The sequence below is a fragment of the Gorilla gorilla genome, chromosome 8, assembly GCF_029281585.2.
Source record: "Gorilla gorilla gorilla isolate KB3781 chromosome 8, NHGRI_mGorGor1-v2.1_pri, whole genome shotgun sequence".
NCBI lineage: Eukaryota > Metazoa > Chordata > Mammalia > Primates > Hominidae > Gorilla > Gorilla gorilla.
Window position 1 is genome coordinate 31,573,395 of NC_073232.2, and position 22,555 is coordinate 31,595,949.

The following is a 22,555-nucleotide window of genomic DNA, read 5'->3' on the forward strand; positions in this document are numbered from 1 at the left end:
AAAAGGAATCACAGCATGATGTTGGATGCTTGGACAAGTTGGGAGGCCCTTGATGGAAACAGAGCTTGGGAGTGACCTTCAGGTGCCCCGGAGGGGTCCCTCCATGTATAAATAAATCTCAAAGAGCATTAGAGTTGGAAGCAACCTTGGAGATGATTCCAAACCACTCAATATACAGATAAGAAAACAGACCCAGAGAGCAGAAATGACTTGCCCAACTCAGTTCTCCAACATCAGGTGGGCTGGTGTACATGGAGGGCCCTGCAGGGGCCCTGCCCAGAGCCTCCATCTCCCCCCGCCATGCTGCTTCCCTGCCTGGGCTCCAGAGTATGGTGGGCATTATGAAGGGACAGTCATTTTTCTATAGTGACATACACCTTCTAATGCCAATTTAGAGTGTGAGCCAGCTGGCACAAAACGAAACCTGTCTTTAGGTTTTCGATTTTGCCAAGTAAAGTGTGTAGAAAATATCATCAATAACAGCCACAGTGCTAATGCAGTCCGGAGTCTGTTATTTACACTTTTATTAACATGTGTACAAAGCTATCTGAACTCATTCTAGGACTGTTCATTACTTTACATTAACTGAGTAGGAAGAGTAGCAGCTGTCTTCTCTCCACGCAGGAGCTGAGACAGATGTGTTTGTGGAATAAGCCTTTGGGACAGGAAGACCGTGCTGCTGAGCTCTGGGCCCAGAGTCAGGCACTCACACAGCGTAACACAGGGCTGAAGGAGGACCAGCACTTAGCATTTCCTGTGAGTCCTGTTGACTGTGGTGACGACGTCAACCCCAAGAATTCTTCACATTTCTGACCATGTGGCACACCGCATCATGTCTATTTAAATTAGTTTATGTGGTCTGAGAATTGTCGGAGGTTCTTGTTTTCCTCCTGTCACTGGTTTCTGCCTTTAGAAGACTGTCCCATCCACTTTCTCTGCTTAAAACTCCATAGATTTTCTTCACAAAGAATGCCAAAGTTGAAAGGAGCAATCTTTTATACTGGGAGTGCTGAATTCTGGGTTACTCTATATTCTATATGCACTCTCTATACTACTAAGCTGGGAGGATTAAAAAAAACGAGAACGGAAAAAAAGAAATTATGATGAAATTTGCAAGTTAAGACCAGCTCTGCATGGAAAAAAGAAGGCCTAGCAGAAGACACCATTTAGAAAAATTCTTTCTCTTCTCAATCACCTAATTTAAAAGGGCAAATCTGAGATGAAGCTGATCCTACCTAAGGCCTTAAAAACACCCTTTAGAGGGCTGGTTTAGTCCTCTTCATCTCCAAAGTAAAATATTCACTTTCTGGAACACTTACCCTTATCTACCTGTCTGTCTTCAGGAGAAAGCAGCCAGATAAAATTACCCAGTGAAATCCACCCAGGCTTTGGAGAGATCTACTCTCATTAAAAACCAAATTCCTTGTCATGGACACACTTGGAGAGTTATATGGTCTGCAATAAAGTGACATTATTTAAATTCAAAATTGGGGGCTGGGCCCAGTGGCTAATGCCTGTAATCCTAGCGCTTTTGGAGGCTGAGGTGGGAAGATCACTTGAGGCCAGGAGTTTGGGACCAGCCTGGGCAGCATAGTAAGGCTCTGTGTCTACATAGCATTAAAAAATTAGCCGGATGTGGTGGTGCGTGCCTGTAGTTCTAGCTATAAGGAAGGCTGAGGTTGGAGGATCACTTGAGCTGAGGAGTTCGAGGCTGCAGCGAGCCATGATTGTACCACTGCACTCCAGCCTAGCTGACAGACAGAGACTCTGTTAAAAAATAAAAACAAACAGACAAAATTGGGGATTCTGCACCTACCAGTTCAAAAGTGACAATAAGTTATTTCCTAAAGGCCTCAATAATAACTTACATGTTAAAAGGAGAATTTAAAATTTCACAAGAAAGTTTCAGATTGAAAATTCCCAGCCCACAAGGTCTTCCTTCTATTGCTGGCCCCTGCTCACTTCCCTGTGACCTCTCAAACCAGACATGGGCAAAGGACATAGATGACGACAAAACAGAATGGACCCAGGAAGCAGCCTCAGAGTGTCAGGGTGATCCATCTCAACAGCAACGGGCTGAAGTCAGGGCTTTGAGTCCTCCCTCCAACTCACCCTTCCCACGTCCCTTACTCTGTTATCTGATTATCTGCAAAGAAAGACAGCTGGACTTAATGGTCTCTAAGCTTCCTGATCATTCTTCTAATTATTATTCTGCTGTCAGTTTGTAGAGACTTAGGAAATGGACGATGATTTACTATTAGTTTATGGGAAAAAAATCTAATAATAAACATGCACAAACTGCAAAAATACACTTTCTTCATTGGCTATTCCTTTTCTTCTTTCTATACATTTGATAGTTTCATATCATAAATTACGAAATTATTTAAAGTCACCTGTTCTAAATAAAAATACTGATACCATAACCCATCCCAAAAAAAACAACAGCCAAAATCAACTTTGGGAAAAACTGTCTCTTATCGAATAAATTAAACTAGTTTCAACCTTTTGGGAAAAAATGTCTCTTATTGAATAAATTAAACGAGTTTCAAACTCCAAGTATTCTTCTTCCTTGAGATATGACTCACATATCATATGACTCGCCTATGTAAAGTATACGACTCAACAGTTTTTAATGTTTTCACCAAATCATGCAACCATGACCACAATCATTTTTAGAGCATTTTCATGACTCCAAAAAGAAACCTGAACCTATCTGCAATCACTCCCGTTCCTTCCCCTATTCCCCAGCCTAGAAAAGCCACTGATCTTTGTCTCTATATATCTGCCCATTCTGAACATTTCATATGGATGTAACCATACATTACACAGGTGTTTGTGACTGGCCCAAACATTGATCTTTCAAGTGCCCTAGACACACTTATCCACCATAAGGCTGTCTCTGGATGAGTGAGGTGACCTGGCAAGTACTCTCTACTCAGGCCAGCACCCATACACGATTGCAGTGGACACATCACAGCCAATAAATGTTGCTTCTAAGTTTGCTCCTAGTGTAGGGAGCTAGAGAAAAACGAACAGTTGGACAAACATTAAAGTTCTAGGGCAAAGCTGTATGACGCAGGGCAGGTAAGAGTATGACAATTTAGTTCATTTTCGCCTATTTTGCAACTTGGTGAATAAATGTACTTTTCCCATAGCCAAATACCTTTCCTACCTTACACTATCCTAGCTCAAACCACAAAAGCTGTTTGAGGCTCTGGTGCTATCTTGGTCCTCTCAACAGCAAATAAAGGAAGGCAATGATAGATGAAGCTCCCTCTTTAATGCCTTTTTACCTTTATAACTGGAAATTTATTGTCCTTTCCCTTAAGAAAAGGATTAACGATGCTGTCCTTTCCCCCTTCCTCTAAACGTCTGCGCTGAAGATGTTTATTTCCGCAGTCGGAGGTCCAGGATTAGTGGAGCCCCCAGAAGGGGGAAGGAAACATAAATGTCAATTTAATTAGCTCATTCTTACCGCCAATCTTTTCTCTCTCTCATAAAAGTGTCCTCATTTAGTAACAGTTACTTTTCCCTGCATTTTTTAAACAACCAAGCATTTTGCATATTTAATTCTCTTGAACTAATCACGTAAGTCTTGTATAATTTGTTTTTTTTTTCCATTGTGATGGTCGTTTGTATACATTCTGCTAAAAATCATGTATGAAAAGTTTTTATTTTTGGTTGAAGGAGGGGCCACTTAAACTTTGCCATGCTGAAATGTGTAAAGCCACCCTCGTATAAGGGAACATGCCAGTACCGTGCAGAACTCACGTGACAGCCATCTCCTCATGGTGGCACAGTAATAGATTTAGAGACCTGACAGCTGGGGGGCTGGAGAGAGCACTGTGTCCCTCTCCTCATGTTATGGATGAGGAAACTGAGACCCACCAGGGGTGAGTGAGTATCTCATGGTCACAGCATCAGTCACTGAAGATCCAAGACTCAACCAGGCCTCCTAACTTCCCGGAAATATTCTTTTCCCCAACCCTGGCTACCTGTTTCATGGACTTGAAATCTGGAAACCAATCACTGCCCTGCTGACAGCTCAGGATTATGATTACATGCCTCGAATCACATGGCCCAGGAGACAGGAGCAACTTGTCTGGAGAAGGCTGCTTTCTGGGTCTGCAGTTGACATATCTGAGCAAGCGCAGATGGTCCTCTGACCCCGCCAGAGAGTTGAAGACCAACGTGTGAACTTGAACATCATCATCAAGGATTTATTAAATGCCCACTGTGTTCAAAGCCCTGTGTTAAGCTCTTGGGGAATTTCAAAGAAAATCTAAGCTGTGATCTCAAGCGAAGAATAGCTTTCATTATAGAGGGGAGCAAGACACAGTGCAATTTAACACTTATCAATAATGAAACAACTTATCAGAAAAAAAGAATATAAAAATGAAAGGCAATGACCAACAGAGAAAGCAGCAGAGTTGCAGAAACTTCACAGAGTGCCATGAGATCATCTTTTAAAATCTCAGCTGCTGTTTCACGATGATTAAAACACCAGGGACCCAGCCTGGGCAACAGAGCGAGACTCTGTCTCAAAAAAAAAAAAAACAAAAAAAACCCAGGAACCTGTCCCCAAGGCTCACGGTAAACACAGCGTTTAACCTGGAGAGAAGCACCCAGCAGCAAGAATGACTGGCTGTCAGCTCTCTGTCAAAAGCCACGAGGCAAAACCCAAAGCAGGTTTGAGGCGGGAAACACAGGCTAACAGAAAGCCTGGGGTCCCAGGTGGGGGCAGGTGGTGGTAGGAACAGTAATTTGCTCAGTTCATAAACAGGACTTGAAACAGTGCAAGAAATGCCTGCTGCCCCTGATGGGCTGTGAGGGAGCTTCCCCCAGTCTATCAAGAGGCTGTCCAATCAGAGAGGGGCCTCCCTTGGGTCTCAGCCTCAGTGCGTCTCTGAGCAGGGTGGAGTTTCCTTCCAGGGCAGCTAACCTGTGAGGACAAATGGAGCAAACCCAACAGGCAACAACTAGTGATAAAGGAATGACAGTGCTTAGGCATTCGAGGAGCAAGCACAGGGGTGATGGTGTAGGTTGAGCGTTAAGAGTTGGACCAAGGAGGAGTCCCACAAGCATGACTGTGCCGATCCTCACCACAGCTGGACCTCTGCTCCAACCTCATTCAGAGGTGTGACCCAGGATGCCCAATGCAGGCCAAAAGCCTCATCGGGTATCCCACCACTACGGTAAGTCAACAGGTCAAAAACTCAACTCCATCTTCCTTTCTATCCACCTGTAGCCCCAAACATCCCTCCCTCTGTGACCCGTATCCCTGCTCTCTTAGCTCTCAGGTCCCAGTGCCTCTGTGGCTCTTGTCCTTTGCCACTGGCCACTGAACCTGTGGGTTTACTTCTCTCAATGTCTTTTCAAGCTGCTCCGTGCTTTACATGGTGAGTGACGGGAGGCTTGGCTTACTGGGATTTCATGGCCTCCTGATTTCCTTATCTCCCTTCTATGCATTCCATAAATTACAATGCAGTTATCTTTAGAAAATACAGACCTCGGGTGGCTGCAGTGGCTCACATCTGTAATCCCAGTACTTTGGGAGGCTAAGGTGGGTGGATCGCTTGAGCCCAGGAGTTCGAGACCAGCCTGGGCAACATGGCAAAACCCTGTGTCTACAAAAATTACAAAACTTAGCTGGGCATAGTGGCACATACCTGTAGTCCCAGGTACTCAGGGGGCTGAAGTGGCAGGATCGATTGAGCCCAGGAGTTGGGAGGCTGCAGTGAGCCAAGATTGTGCCACTGTACTCCAGCCTGGGCAACAGAGTGAAACTCTATTAAAAAAAAAAAAAAAAAAAAAAAAGCAAGAAAGAAAGAAAAAGAAAAAAGAAAAGAAAATACAGATGTCATGACATCGCCATTCCCCTGAGCAAAACCCACAGGGTTGCTCGCTGGCAGCAGAATCGGCCCAGTGTCCCTGGTGTCTTTGTGTCTCTTGTTATTCTAACATCTTTATCTCCCACTATTCTGCCACCATCCAAATACCTTCACATTTCATGGCAGAAGTGAACTCTCTGCCTTCCGCTTGGGCCCAGAGAGTTCACTTCTCTTCAAAGTCCCCATTAGCCCTCACTCACTCTCTTTCACAAGTATTTCTTATTTACTTATTTATTTTTCATGTTTTTAGAGATGGTGTCTCACTATGTTGCCCAGGCTGGTCTCGAACTCCTGGGCTCAAGAGATCCTCCTGCACTGGCCACCTGAGTAGCTGGGATTACAGGTGTGGCCACTGTCCTGACTGCAAATATTTCTTAAGTGCCGGCTGAGCACTGTGCTAAACGGGTGACAGGCAGCAAGGAAACACAAACACTGCTCCTGCCCTCAGGCAGTTTAAAGTCAAAAGTGAGAAATCTACAAGTGAAAGTTTCAGAGGATAGACTTGATATTCTAGAGATAAAGGCAGAATTCCTGCTGCCCCACTTCAAGTTTAGTATACACTGAAGGTCTTAACACTTTAGAATTTTATTTCTAAACTTGAAATAAGAACATCAAAAGTTTAAAATGTTAGCTCTTAAAATTAATTATTTTAAAATTAGAATTCTCTGTTACAAACACAAAGAAGAAAGGGCATCAGATGTGAATAATGAGGGATTCTAATTCAGGAGACACAGTAGGGGAAAAGCAAACCTGGTATTATCCTCCACAGTGAACAAGAGGCCTCACTTTCAAATGTGTGGTCTATTTAGGTTTAACAGCATCAGCTCCCTCCTGCATAACTTTTTGGTTTCTGGGAGGCAACCCTCTCTGGCAGCTACTAAATGTAACTGAAGCCTCCGTTTGACTTCCCAGGGCTGTTTAATGTTCTTCATGAAAATCTGCACCCCTCTTTCCAGTCTCTCTGGGTATGAACATAAGAGACGATCAAATGAGTATAAGAGACTAGAAAGAGGGGTGCAGATTTTCATGAAGAACATTACAAATCAAGATGCTGGGTTTCTGTAAATCTTGTTAGCATCTAATACAGAATCTGGTATGCAATAGTTTTTAAAGAAAGTGATGCTTCACCCTTTCTTCTCTCTGCATTCCCTAAAACGGCTAGCACAGAGCCTGACATGTGATAGGTACAAACAAATACTTTGACTGGATAATTATGCATGAAATCCCAGACCTCAGGGTGATCAGGGCTTAAGGGGGCAGTGGTAATGGTAGACAAAGGACTGCGGCTATAGTCACAGAACAGGCCTCCCAGGCAGCATTCATCCTGAAACACACCTTTAAAGTATGACGATGGATATCATGCTGGCCAAACAATGATCAGAACCCTGATGACACACTGATTCAACCCTGAGCATATTATAAACCTATCATGCAATTTAAAAATGCCCTAATGAATTGGAAAAAGTTCTGAATCTAGAAGCACTGGTTACACACATGCGCGAGCATGCACGCACACACACACACATACACACACACACACACAGAGGTTTACATATGTATGTTACATGGTACTGTTATTAACAATGAATATTCTAGAATTGTTCTTTGAATTTGTCTTTAACAACAAGGAAAAGTCATTTTTAAAAGATATTCCAGAAATCAAAACCAGAGGAAAGATACAAATGTTTACTGAGAAGGCAGGAATATTTTCATTTTTCATTTCATTATCCTTTTCATTTATCTTAAAAACTTTTTAAGAAGTTTAAATTCACCAGTAGGGGTCAATTGCATAGGTTACTTAACCATGCTCTACTTTAATCAGAGTGGTCTCCACAGACCAATACCTACTTTTTTCAGGTGTAGCAAAAAGGTGGTCACACAAACAAGACAAGTCGGGACCATTTACCCACTTGGCTGAATGGAAAGGTCTGAATACGAGATAAACCAGACGATGGAGCCCCTAACCACCACACTGATTTAGAGACGCTTGTCCAAAATGCAAGCAGTTTGGAAAAATAAACACAGCACGCAATGCCTGTTCCCCTTCAGCTATCCAGTGTCCTCCAAAACACTATGAGAGCCTAGGTCACTGATCCTACTTTCCAAGTCAGTTGGGAAAGAGTATTCAAAAAGCAGCTCACATTGATAAGCTCAGAAAGAGAGTTGGTTTTTTTCCGATATACGCAGTCTTCAGCAGCCAGTACCCAGGAGTGACAGAGGCGGCCGGTGGGAGACTCTACTCAGCAAAGGCACATTGGCAAGCTCCGGGAGAGGAAAACAAGGTTGCTTTTAGTCATTTGGCGCCACATGTGCCAAATGATACCTGTTACTTGAACTGGGCATGAGGATTGAACTGTCTGGGCGCTAACAATGTGCCAGGCAGCTGAAGCCCCAGGTCCTAGCCCCTGGCCGCCTGCCGCCTGAATCCCTGCAGTATACAGGGGCCTGCGAGGTGACCCTGGAGCCAGAGCTGTCACACTACCCTCCTTTCTTCCAGACCAAGTAACCAATAGACTGGGATACAGCCCCAGATTTACGATCCTGTTTTCAGTTGGAACTCAGGGTCCCTGACCCTGCTGAGGAATTTTAAGAGGTACAGACACTGGGAAAGAAATATACGACTGAGGAGGGAAGAAGAGTATACCTCTGCAGTACTGAAGTGACTCTGAATACACACTTTTTCTTTCTTTTTTTTCTTTTTTTAATAGAAATACAATTGCCAAAGAGAAAGCAGCAATTTAAATGCCAAAAGCAGCAGGCAGAGCTAAGGAAAGGAGGAGTGTTCGAATGATTAATCACACTCACACCACTCTCCCCAACAGGGAGCTCTCATGTGAAGAGTTTAACGGACTTGCCAATTAGTTACTTGTGAATCATCCTCCACTTGCCTAATTTTCTTTCAAAGTTTGTACTCAGCAATTTGCACTGACTTCAATATCAACTTACGTAGTTTTCTTTGTAGGGTGAAAAAAAGGGAAGGAAAACCAGTTCATGTCTTTGCATTTCAGCAACTAAATTGGTCATTTGAGGAAATTTTAAAAACTACTTTTCTCTGCTGCAGTGCGGAACTCAGACCGTAATGGGTTCATTTTGGATCTCATTTGACAGAATTGATTATGACAAGAAAGAGAAAGACTTCATTTCAATAATGAATTGAGGAATCTAACAAGATAAGATGCATGGGCCCTCAAAAGTCAGTTTCTGTGAAATGCCAGTGAAATTGTTTTATTAAAACAAAACCCAGCCAAACAAAAAAAGGACGTGGAGAGGAGGAGGAACACACTGGTGTTCAGCTTTTCTTAAGGCAGAGGAGATTTTCTTAAGACACTGAAGGTATCTGCTGTTAATTCCTTTAAAAAAAAAAAAGCACCTAGTTCATTTTCAGGTGGCCTCTTTAAATTTAGTAATGGTTCTAAAGTGATACAGGATTATTAATTTTAACTTCAGAGAAATGCTTTTTACTATTCTAAGAATTTTCTGTTAAAAGTTAATTATTTTTACAGCAGTAAATTTCAAGTCCATAATTGTGATCTAAGTTCTCTCTTAAAAATTAAGCCCTAAGGCCAGGTGCACTGGCTCATGCTCTGGGAGGACGGCTTGAGGCCAGGAGTTTGAGACCAGCCTGGGTAACATAGTGAGACCCCAATCTCTACAAAAAAAAAAAAACAAAATTAGCTGGGCATGGTGGTGCACACCTGTAGTCCTAGCTACTCTGGAAGCTGAGGTGGGAGGATCACTTGAGCCCAGCAGTTTGAGGCTGCAGTGAGCTATGATCACACCACTGTACTCCAGCCTGGGCAACAGAGCAAGACCTTGTCTCAAGAAAATAAAAGAAATGCCCTAACAGGAGTGTTGGCTCCCATGCAGTTTTAATAGCAGATGAGCAACCACATCCTTCCTGTCCCACCAGCCAGCCCTCAGCTCTTCTGTGTACACAGAGCCTCAGCTCAGGGTCTGGACCTCCATGCAAACCACAACCCCAGGCCATCATGAGACAATGTCACTGGCAGCCTGGTCAGCACTGCTTTCTCCAAAGATGGCAGCCTCTCTCATGCCTTAGTAAACATATGAAAAATTCCTGGAAATTTTTGGCAATGGTACAGAGAGGGCAGTGGGAGCACAGATCTTTAGGAAAGTGTGCTAACTATCTCAGTTTGCCTGAGGGACCCTATTCTTCAGAGGAAAATACAGGGTAAGCTGTATCAGTACTCAATCTGTAGTCACCCAGGGTGGCAATATGTCACTTAATGCAGGATAAATTCAGATCTTAAATTGAGGGCAAATTAGGACTAGATTTGGAAGGGACTTAAGTCAGTATGTTGAGCATCCTTTATTTGAAATGCCTGCAGCCAGTCGTATTTCAGATTTCAGAATATTTGCATAGATAATGAGATATCTCGGGGATGGGACCCAAGTCTAAACACAAAATTTATCTATTTCATATACACCTTATACACATAGCCTAAAGGTAATTTTATACAATATTTTAAATAATTGTGTACATGAAACAAAGGCTGTGTTGAGCACTTAACTGTGGAATTTTCCACTTGTGGCATCATGTTGATGATCAGAAAATATTCGATTTGGAAGCATTTTGGATTTCAGATTTTCTGATTGGGATGCTCAACCTGTCCCTTGGATTTCCACTTTTAAAAAAAATCCTTAGCATTTACGAATCTGGCTCGCTATATGAAACTTGGGTAACCAATGTCAAATCCTTTCTCAGAAAAAAATGATCATGGCTCAACAGTTATTTAAAGAGTTAAAACAGATGTTTAAAAGTTAGAATGAAGGACCAGGCCAGTGTGGGGAGGAGAGCAGCAGTGCACATTTTTACGTGGTGGGAATCAAGATGAAGAGGAAGGTGCACCACAGGACACGCCCAGGATGTTGGGTTCCTGGTGCTGACCACAGTGCTATGGTCACTCCACAGTCCAGCACTGCAGTGCACAAAGGGTGCCCTTTGACAAAAATGCTGTGGCAAGAGTCTGACCAACTTGAAAAGCAGCAAATCAGCAAGATAAAGATTCCTGAGAGTCCTAAGTAGCCTTTACAAAGATAGAAAACATGCACACTCACACAGGCTACTGACATGTCTGACAGCAGAAATTAACAGGCGGCTCTGCTAGCCTGTTAATTTCCACCTGGAAATGAGAGTATTATATAAAACCCTCACATGCTCAGTCTCCTTCCAAAGAAAAGTAATATATTTTCCTACTGACTTTTATACCGGTATCATATGTATAGAGGTCCCCAATCAAGAGAACCCTTTACTTCAGAGCATGAACATTAAAAACTTCTTACACAAAATGAAAATTACTATTATATAATACTTTTATTGACAAAAATATAGATCCTAATTTACACAGCAAAAGGCATGGCAAAACCCATTTCCTACTGGAAGCAAATGTTACAAACGCAACTCACCTGGAAATCTTGATCATCAATTCCAAACCTCTCCCGCAGGTTACGGAAGACCATCGGGCAGTATTCCTTAAACTTGAAATGGCTCGGCATGTTTTCTCTGAAACAGTCACAGCGTGGAATAAAGCTCAGAGAGAGTCAATCAGACTTGCATCTGCCACCACTGAGTTCCACAGGTAGCCAAAGAAGGGTTCGGAGTTCACTGTCTACCAAAAGGACAGGTGTGCTTCCTAGAACCAGGTACAACCCGCAGGAAGATCCAGGAGACACAGGGGGCCAGACGGATGTCTGTCTGTCTCCTTTGTCACAGGCACGCTTGGACTATGTGACCTCTTTAAATCCTGGCCACACACTGCAGCCATTCCTCAAAGAACAAGAGGTGGGGAAGGAAGGGGCCAGGCAGGGGGAGCAGTGAGGGAAAAGCACAATGGCGGGAGAGTGAGTTAGGAAGAGGCAGTGGAGCAAGGTTCCCTCTCAGCTACTGCCGAGGAAAGGAGGGCCACTCCCTCACCCCCCTAAAAGGCCTGTTTTATATAAATGCCACATTCTAAATTTGCTTAGAGAAAATTCCCTCAAAGTCAGCTTCTAAACACTGTTATGAGAAAAATTAACATCAGCTTCACATAAGGACAATGGCCCCCTGAAGAAATTTAATAATTGGCCTGGCATGGTGGCTTACACCACTCATTTGTAATCCCAGCACTTTGGGAGACTGAGGTGGGAGGATTGCTTGAGGCCAGGAGTTTGAGGCCAGCCTGGGGAACATAGTGAGACTCCTGTCTTTACAAACAGTTTTTTAAAAAATCAGCTGGGCATGGTAACCTGCACCTGTAGTCCCAGCTATTCAGAAGGCTCAGGAAGGGGGATTGCTTGACCCCAGGAATTTGAGACTGCAGTGAGATATAATTTCACCACTGCACACCAGCCTGAGCAACAGAGCAAGATCCCGTCTCAAAAAAAAATTTCATAATGATCCTCACATGGGAGTGATTTGAGGTTCACCCTAATCATTCAGAATTGTTTCCCTCTTTGTGTTCCCACACAACCAGATAAATATAAATTATACATATGCACACACCCCTCCCTTATCATACTTTGCACACTGAACTATAGCAGTTTGTATATGTGTCAGTTTTTGTACTCTGAGCCCCTTGAGGGCAGGGCCGTGTCTTCTATATCATTGCATCTCTAGCTTTCAATGGACCACCTAACATATAATAGGTGCTTCATAATGACGTCTAAAACAACATTCAAATGAAGGAGGAATGTTATCAATGCCCAACATGGCATCTAATTGTGCCTTCTGAAAATGTACCTTGGGTCTTTATTGTTCTATGATGGAGTCATTGCTGTTCATAAATCATCATTTTCAAAGTTCTGTGTACAAGAGCAGAGGTTCATAACTGCTCAAAAATCCAAGCAATTTACAGCTTCAAAAATTTGAATTATAATGAGAATATCACTTTTAACGTATAAGATATTCATAGAGAACAATATGCCATATGGCAAAGGATATTATCCCAGAGAGCCTGCTGTTGCTTCTCTAAAAATGACAGATGGTTATGTTTATCACAGGATTAACTTCATCAGCAAAACTTTACTCCCACCCATTGACAAATTATGTGATTACAAAAATTCACAAAACTTGTACTCCTAGCAGCCACGCTAGTCTTATGAAAGGTCATACTTGTACTTACTTGTTAAAAAGGTGATTGTCCACCTTTATTTTTGAATAGGCTTTGAAGTCATCTGGCATCAACATAACAGGGATTTGAACATGGCTCAGTTCATTGATCTGGAAAAATATAAAATAAATAGCATGGGTTATTACTATCCAGGTGAGGAGGACTTGACTTGAATGTGTACCTTGGGAAAAAAAACATGGTGGACACAGGAACTTCTCTTCCCACCCACCAACCCACCCTCCTTCCCTCTGCCATCATAATCTCTCTTCCTGCCTTCCTCATTCCCACTTCTTATGTCTGTCTGATGCTGGGTCCATGGTGGCCACCGGACGGCAGTGGTGAGGGAGAGTCAATCCTCATGCCACCTGTCCCTGCTTCTTGCCCATCCACTCTCCCTACCTTCCCTCCACAACCTCATCCCACAGACCCTTTGGTCACATGTCCAGGACAACTTCCTTCTGTAAAGAAAATGTTATCTGAGAAAGAAAGCTTTTAAATTTTTCATGTAAATATTTGTTGGATTAATGGACGTGATTTATATATTGAACTCCAAGAACAACACTCATCTGTGTGCTCTTTACTTCCCTTACGGGAACTAAGTTTAAAAATAAAGATTGGGGTGGGGCATGAATTTACCAAAAGAAGAACCTCCATTCAGGGAAGGAAGAAGACACGTGGCCCCAGGACTACAAGAGAAGGAGGTGGGTTGGACATGAGTCAAGAACAAAAGCAAAGATGTGCTTCCAAAGGACAAAGGGTAAGATCAAGTTCCAGTGAATGAAAGGGACAGCTTTGGACACGATTTTGAAAAACCTGAACTTTCTCTTGGTTAACTATTTTTGCTTGTTGACGTTCCTTGTTGCTAGCAATAAAAACCATGTCAAAGATTTATGCTTCCAGTAGGATAGAAGGCAGGTACGCTGAAGGATTCTCAGTTACAAAAACAAAACAAGCAAACAACAAAAGAATGAGCTGCTTGATAGAGTTATTTGTTTTTTTTAATCACATTGCTGGGTTCACAGACAGTAGAGGCAATCTCCAAGACACCTTTCTTCCCCCAAAGTGAGTTTAATCCACAGGGAGTGTGGGGACCATTAAGCAAGCCTGAAAGGAGGGACTCCGAGGACAAATGCCAGTTTCAACACTTACTTGGGCCAAACGAAAGCTGGGAGCTCAACAAAGGCTTCAACGTTAACCTGAGATCTTTGAAGGAAGCCTTTGAAAGTGGCCCCAACACCTGGTGGAAGTAAATGTAAATGATCTCTGGAGGAGAGCAACCCCTGCCAGGCCTCCAGGCTTCCCACAGATGAAGATCAATCAAACATGAGCTCACAGAGATAGCAACGACTAATTAATATTTTCAAGACTTTAGTTACTAAGATGATCAGATATAGAATTTTTTAAGCTGTGAGAAATTATACAGAAATAGAAGATGAACAAAAGATGATATTTGAAAAAATAATGATTCAGAATTTTCCACAATTAATGCAAGTTATAAATCTGTAGATACAGTTGGGCACAGCAGCTCATATATGTAATCCCAGCAATTTGGGAGGCTGAGGCAGGAGGACTGCTTGAGCCCAGGACTTTGAGACCAGCCTAGGCAACAGACTTCGTCTCTAACAAATAAAAAAATAACAAAAATTAGCTGGGCGTGGAGGTGTGCACCTGTAGTCCCAGCTACTTGGGAGGCTGATGAAGGAAGATCACTTGTATCCAGGATTTCAAGGCTGCAGTGAGCTGTGATTGTACCACTGCACTCCAGCCTGGGTGACAGAGTGGATCCATGTCTGTTAAACAAAAAACAAACAACAACAACAAAAAACAAAAAAAAGCAGAATACTCAAAGCAATATATAAGTAAGAATACTCAAAGCATACCTAGATACGCTGTAGTTAAACTAAAGACGGCCAAATGCAAAGAGAAGAAAGGTATGGTGGCCAGAGAGAAAAGGCAAACACAACAGAGGAATGATAGTGACAGTTGACAGCCAGCTTCTCAAACCCACTGAACAAAAACAGGAATCTAACGTCAAATAGCTTCTCCAGTTCACTTTACTCAAGCATCTTATGATACTAAGTCATTCCCAGAGTATATCTATGAAAAATTAAAGTTTATATATCTTTATGCTATCAGTGGAATATCAAAGTTTGAAAAATAACAGAAAAAGAAAATCATAATGGAAATCCAAGTCTTGTGATAATAAACACAATGCGAATGAAGCTGGATGCCAACTCAATCAGCACTTTGATATCTTGTGGAACAAGAGAAAGCGAAACCCAACGTCGAGGTGGGATCAGACACTGATTATTTAAATGCGCGTGATGTGTTCAGCGGATCCTCCAAAGCCTTGATGCCTCCTCAGGCTGCTTAAATCAGTATCACTTAAGAGAGTCTTCTCAACAGGAAACAGGAAACCAGAAACTTTCTGCATCCTTTTGCTTTATGGTACCTGCTCTGGAACATGTTTTGTGGAGAAAATATGAAAACTTCAGCCAACATGGAAGGAGTAAACTGAGAATTTTCCTTATTGATTTTCCTTCCCCACCCATCCTCGCGTCAGCACAACCTTTAAGAGTCCACTCTGTGCTGGGCACAGCTCGGACACCAGTCTTTGTCCTCTTGGGGCTTATGGTCCAGAGGGGCAGACACATTAACTGAAGAACTGCCCCAAGTGTTGAACTCTAACAATGACAGAGTCAGGAGGGAGAAGCACCTTGGGCCACGAGCAAATATGGAAAAGGCCCAGGCCAGATGGGGAAGGCATGTGAGGCTTCCCTGGGCAGCAATGGCTCGTGGAGAAAGGAGAGGGCAGGTGGACAGGGCTTCCAGGAAGAAGGCGAGTCCTGGAGAGGAGGGGACACTGCTAATGGGAAAACAGTGCAGAAATAGACAAGGTGCGTGGCATGAAAGGGATGAACAGCAGGCCCAGGAGCACCGGGAAGCGGCTGCTGTAGAATTGCACCAGACAGAGGAGAGCAGCTCAGCAGAGGGCGGAGGAGGCAGCAGAGACGAAAGAAGCAGAGAGACTCCGGCATGTAGAAGTGCTGAAATCTACGGGGCTTGATGACAGACTAGAAATGTAGGGAAAGATGGAGGGAATGCTGCATGCATGTGGGAGTAGCTGGTGGGTCCAACGACTGCCACAATGCATCTTAAGAGAAGAGTTCAGTTTTGAGCTTGTTAAATTTCATGCGCTCTTGGGACATCTAAGTGTCAATGTCAGGTAGGCCGTGGACAGGTGGGTCTGAAGTTCCCAGGGGCAAGAAATAAAAATGTGTGTATCCGTGCATCAGACATTAGCTCCCCAGAGGAGTGGATGAGGTAACCTGGAGAGGGGACGGCGTGATGGGGAGGAAGGCGGAGACGCAGTCTTCAAGAACGGGAACGTTTCCAAGCCTGGAGAAGAGGATGAGAAAGGGGAAAACTGCCATCAAGGCAGGAAGTGAAAAAGCACAGGACCACCCCATGGGAGTGAAGGGAAAAGGGGGTTCAAACATGCTATGGGATGAACATGATGCTTTTGAGAAGGCAGGGACTGGGAAATGTCAGCCAGATTGAATGGCACAGGAGGTCCTTGGCAACCTTGGCAGAGTTGTTTCGGTGGAGTGTAGCAATGGAACCCAGACTAAGTTGAGTTAAGGAAATGCTGGCACTGCACATGGCTGATTTCTAAGGAGCCTGGCAGGGAAGGACAGGAGCGAGATGAAGAGGGATGGGGGACAGAGGGAGGACCTGAGAGAGAAGGGACATTCCGTAGCACTTCTCGAGAAAGTGGGAGGGGATGGGATTCAGGCAAGCAGGAAGGAGAGGCTCTGAGGAGGGAAGCGACTTTCCTATTCACAGGAGGGAAAAGAGATAGGTGTCATGGGGAGGTAGCAGAACTGATGGAGGGAAGATGGGGCTCCCATCCACTGGCTCCTATTTTCTCTGGGGATTAGGGCCATGGACACCTGCTAAGAGTGAGAAGCAGGCTGAGGACTTCAAAGGTTAAAGAGAACACAGAGAGCTTAAAAAAGGGACTGCAGAATGTGGATGGACAAGTTTAAATAGAGACAGGAGGCTGGGCTTCCGGGCAGAGCTGATCGTCATCCACAGTTTGTGATGGTTCACGTACAGGAACCAAGTGAACTTGTGGATGACATTCCTCATTCTGGCAGAGCTCAACCCCAGGGTGCAGGTGCAGAGACAGGATGACAGGCATCCTTCAGGATGGAGGGTGTTTGCTGGCTGAGTGTGACATAAAGGGGAAAGGAGTTCCAGGACCATCACTTGGAAATGGAAAGTCAGTACAAAACAAGATCCCTGACCGTAAGGAGTTTTCCACTGTAGTCGATGGTGCAGGACCTTCACATGTAGTAAAATACCAGGCAGCACAGAAGAAATGCTGAAGCCAGACAACAAGTGCCACAGAAGCACAGAGCAGGAGCCCGTGGTCACGGGTGTGGGTGACGGGCTTCTTGGAAGGAGTGCAGCCCTACATGGCCCTTGAGGGATGGAGAGTTCTGACTACTGTGTCATTTAAATGTCAGGGAAACACAAACTTTTAGCTATTCCCCATCTTCCAAAACCAGACTACCCCAAGAGGTAGAGAATGTTTGGTCCTCTTTATCTAAGAAGACAAGAAATGAGACAAGAAGAAAAATCAAATGGTTTACATGGAATCATAAGATGCTGAAATTAAAAGAGAATTTCAGAGATCATATAGTCTAACCTCTCATTTTGCAGATTGTAATATGTCCTGGTACAGCAGTATCTATACCTTCAGAATTGAGTAGTGCGGCAGGATACTGAGTTAGATCTGACAGCTACTTTATGGCTACTTTATCTTTCTTCCAGGTGGCCTTTCATTCTTTACATTTGCATCACATTGCTTTTGGCTTTATATCCCCTCTGGGTTCCCCCCAGAAAACTTCTTTGTCAGGTGGTAGCTAGATTTAATGACTTGTAAACAAACACTTCACAAAACAGAGGATCTACTACTTAAAAGAGAAGCTTTTAATTAGTAAACTATTTTTTCAATAGTGTACCCGTGAGCCCCCATATTATTTTTTCTACAACACATTTTATTGTGTTGTATATGAGGCTTAGCGATCATTCATCAGTTTTACTGAAATGGATTACTTGCAGAGCTGCTTAATAACTGAAAAGACATTTAACTTCCTGAAAAACTCTCTCCTTTAGCCTGTTACTTTGCTCTTACCCAAATATAAAATATTGCTTAAATATATTGCTTGTCTCTAGTTCAAATTTTGGTGCAAATGCAGGTAATGGCAATGAGCTCCCAGATTGAAGAAGGCTGAGTTAATCCTATTTGTTAACTTCAATATTTTATATAGGGCTCTGGGCTGTGAACTTTCAGACTTCAAAATAAAGATTCTTGGGTTTCAAAGTCTCCAGTTTTAGAAAACTTTAAATTATTAGTTTGGCATCCTACCTAGACCAACCATTCTATATGATCTACCCTAAAACTGATAACTAACAGTGGTTTATCATCATTATTTTACACTTATTTTCAGGATTTTTTTTTAAAAGATAGGGTTGCTCAGGCTGGAGTACAGGGGCATGATCATGGCCAACTGCAGTCTTGAACTCCCAGGCTCAAGCAGTCCTCCTGCCTCAGTCTTCTGAGAGCTGGGACTACAGGCACACACCACCATGCATGGCTAATTTTAAAAATTTTTTTGTGGTGACAAGGTCTTGCTATGTTGCCTGGGCTCAACAGATCCTCTTGCCTCAGCCTCTCAAAGTGTTGGAATCACAGGCATGAACCATCCCACCTGTCCTTTCATCACTATTTTTTAAACAAAGAATTGACACTTTTCTAAGATACTTACATTGGGAACACGCACACACATAGTTCTATCTATATGTTACATAATGTTCATAAAGGAAACAGAAAGATTTGTGTTAACCATTACTATTTTGAAGGAAAGAATCATACACCCTTTATAGGAATAAGCATATATTGTGAAATCGAAACAGTTTTTAATTCATGAAGATGAAAGTGGTTTTTGAGTTTATTAAAATTTTCTTAGGTTAGCTGAACAAAGTGAAAGCACCAGTTATACTATCACATACAGGCCACCTTTAAGGTTCCTTCAGGTTGCAAATATTCAATAAAATTCTCACAGCAAAAGAGCAATATCACTTTACACTTAATGGTTGTCAAATACTTAATGGTTGTCAATCCCCTTTGGCAAACACAGTATAGTTCTCTCTGTACTTCTGGTCACACTCACAGGCCTGTAAAACAAGTGTATTAGAAATCCCCCGCCCCACACAGAGTGGCTGGAGCCTGGCGCCCCAGGGCGTCCTGGGAGTGACTTCTTGTTCCTGTTTATGTCGTGCCAGTCACCCCCAAATTGCAGGTGTGGGTCTGCACTGCCTTGCTGCCCAGCCACTGGGCATCAAAGCTGCCCATGCTGGGGCTCCAAAGATGACATAAAATAAAGCAGCTTTGTTGTCCGCATCAATAGAAACAGGGTCAAAGGGGGAGGAGAGGGCTAGTGCAGAGCGCCAAAATGTCCCTGATTATGGTATGACTCAAAAGTGGGGGCAGGGGAGAGAGCAGAGGGGGAGCTGACATGTAGCAGGGGGAGGGAGGAAGCCGGAGAGCTCCTCAGGCTTGGCTCAGCTTTACCCTAACTCACTGCCACACTTCGCACTAACCTTATGGCTCATGCTAGGTGCACATGTGCCAAGACCCACGTGAGGCACTCCAGACACAGTATCTTATCTGATCTTTACAACCCAAGGGGGTAGAGGTGCTATTATCATGCCCATTATACAGATAAGGAAATTGAGGCTTAGTGAGATTAGAGAAGGCCCAAGCTACTAAACAGTAGAGCTGTACCTGGAACTCAGCCCAATCTTAAATCTTCTGCCAACATAACTCACATGAGTTACCTGGAATATAAAATTCAGGGAGCTGGACTGGCTGAGCCCAAGATACTTTCAAATTCCTAACAGCCAGTGAGATAAGATTCCTAGCAACTTTATGAGATATCTGCCTGAAATTTAAGTCTTCATTGTGTTCAAAAAAACTTCTAAAAGATTCCTTATTTAAAAAAAAAAGTAATTAAGTACATGTTTAGGGCAGATGATAAAATACACACTTAACTGAATATGTACCATGGGCTACTACAATTACACCAGCTGTGGTATAATAGCACAATGTAAATCTGGAAAGAACTGTGTGACTGAAAAGTTGTCATCTAACATTTCTTGTCATTTTAAAAAAGGGAAAATAAATACTCCTCAAAGCTCCATTAAATCTTAATGAATCATACACAATATCCTTGAAGGATGTAAAATCTACTTCTAAGCCAATTATTTATTAAAGCCAATTGTCTCAGTTTCCTTCATGAAAAATATAATTAACACAAAACACAGTAACATTTATATGGGCCTTTCCTTTTAAATTACTATATAGCCCAACTCAGAAAAGGTACCTTGATTCCTCTCCTGAGCAAGGCATTGAAATTTACATCACATGCAAGTTCCCTCCAACACTGCAAAACACACAGGTTTGTTTTTTTGTGTGAGATTGGCTGACTGCAATGAGTATTACTCCTGCAGATGTAAGACTAAATTCACACTGGCAGGAAAAGAGAGGTTGCAATTAAGCTGCAAAAATGGGAATACTAAATAGCTACTGGACAAGGAATAAATAAGTGAGACGCAGCTGGTAACGGTTCTGAAATTATGGCATACAGGGGTGTCCCCACAAAGCCATCTCACAGTGTGACATTTAAAAAATAAACCTCATTAATTTATATCATTTTTAAGTCAAGCAAAGAATATGCTCATAAATCCTGAGAGGCATTATTAATGGCACTTAATTAATTCAGATATATTCACCCTAAACACTATGTTCTCAGACTAATACATAATTAGTAATTGGTTTTCATTCAGCCAAGAATATGCAAAAAGAACCAAAAAAGCCTCTCACATGTAGAGGAGACACTGAGATACTTAATCTGATTATAATGAAGACAATTCCCTACAAATTATGACATATTGAGATGAAACAGGAAGCACCCCTTGCGTGGAGCCCCTGTTGGGTATAAAGGCTGGCGGAAGTGGCGGGGGGCCTGGAGGGGGAGCTATTTCATGGCAGCGTGAGCATGGGGGAAGACAGGAGATGTCGAGAGTGGGTTGGGAATTATCTTGAAAGGCCCGTGCATCCCTCCTGAAAAATCTCAAGACACAGATTGAAAAAGGGCTCACTTTATCTCCCAAGATACATTTCTACTACTTAAATATGAGGGCCTATTTTAAAACATAATTCAATAACAAAAATAACCAGAGCGAGGTAAGCACAAAGGGTTCAAGATCAATGAGGGCCCAACAGGAAGAAGTGTAACGCGTAACTTGATATGATGATTATTCTAGATACTACTTTAATTAATTTCATAGGGAAATCAAACAATAAATATGTCATACCAGATTCCCTAGACTTTGCAAGTTTTGCAATTGCTTCTGGCTTCTACAAATGGATGCTCGCTAGCTTCACGACCTAAAATGTGATATGAGTTCAACATTACAGATAAAAATCTCTCCTCTCTTTCCCCACATCCCTTCCTATCAGTATCTGAAAATAGATACTTTCCACGTACTGGACTCATCCTAAGAAAACAAAATTCCTTTGTGACTCTGTGGCTGATAAAGCACACAAGGATTCCTTCCACCAAACAAATGACTTTGAACAATTTCTGCCCTGAGGTTCATTCGCTTTAAGAAGTGAATGAACAGAGAACTAAAATTAGGACTATTAAGAGATAAGAGTTGAGGGTATCCAGAGCTATTGAAGTGACTCACAGCTGGAAGTTCTGACTTGTTTTGTCCCTGTCCGGAAAACAGAAGGGCCCTGCAGTTGTGATCAGAACTTTCACTTGTTCTCCACAAAGGTATAAAAAATGACCTCAGGTGCATTGCTAAGAAAATATTTTCCATAATGTCACCTAAAAAAAGGCCATCACATTGCACAATCCCCTCCACACCATGCTCTTCTCCAGAGCTATCTGCACACAATTTATTTCTGGAGAGGTGCAGAGGGCTTGGCTGGGAGCTGGGAAGCAGAGACAATACAGCTTCCAGGGTTAGAATCATGTGCAGGAACACAGTAGTAGGCTGCCTGGCTGACACAGAATTACCCACATTAGGTGCAATACCTATGACCTCTCCTTCAGAATACTTGAAAGTTGTGTCCAATTTGTTTGTAAAATGGGGAAACTACGACTATTTATACACCAAAGTTCATATTTTTGATGTGTATTGGTAGCAACCAGAACATACTTAGAACAAAGACCATCATAAAGGCATAATTTTTTCTTACTTTTTTCTACTAAGTGTCTTATTGGGAGAATGAGGGATTACCTAAACATTTTTAATCTGATTTTCACTGTCTGATATTCATGTGTAATTGTTAATTTTGTACTGGGGGAAAAAAATCACCAACTTGAGCACCAGCTCTCATTTGGAAATAATTTTTATAATATTACAATGAATATAGGTTGAAACAATTAAGAACTTTTAAAAAAAATGAAGTTC

General features: G+C 42.6%; 1 protein-coding gene across 4 annotated transcripts in view; it reads right to left on the reverse strand.

Annotated features, from left to right (window-relative positions):
- PIP4K2A (phosphatidylinositol-5-phosphate 4-kinase type 2 alpha) overlaps window positions 1-22,555 on the reverse strand; it is a 179,884-nt gene that overhangs the window by 61,469 nt on the left and 95,860 nt on the right. For all 4 annotated transcript variants that reach the window (XM_063709946.1, XM_019035297.4, XM_055353874.2 and 1 more), the window contains exons 2-3: window positions 13,013-13,110; window positions 11,319-11,415 (exon numbers count right to left, since the gene is read on the reverse strand). In XM_063709946.1, coding sequence (XP_063566016.1) covers window positions 11,319-11,415; window positions 13,013-13,077 — 162 coding nt within the window. In that variant the 5' untranslated portion in view covers window positions 13,078-13,110. The remainder of the gene's footprint in view (window positions 1-11,318; window positions 11,416-13,012; window positions 13,111-22,555) is intronic.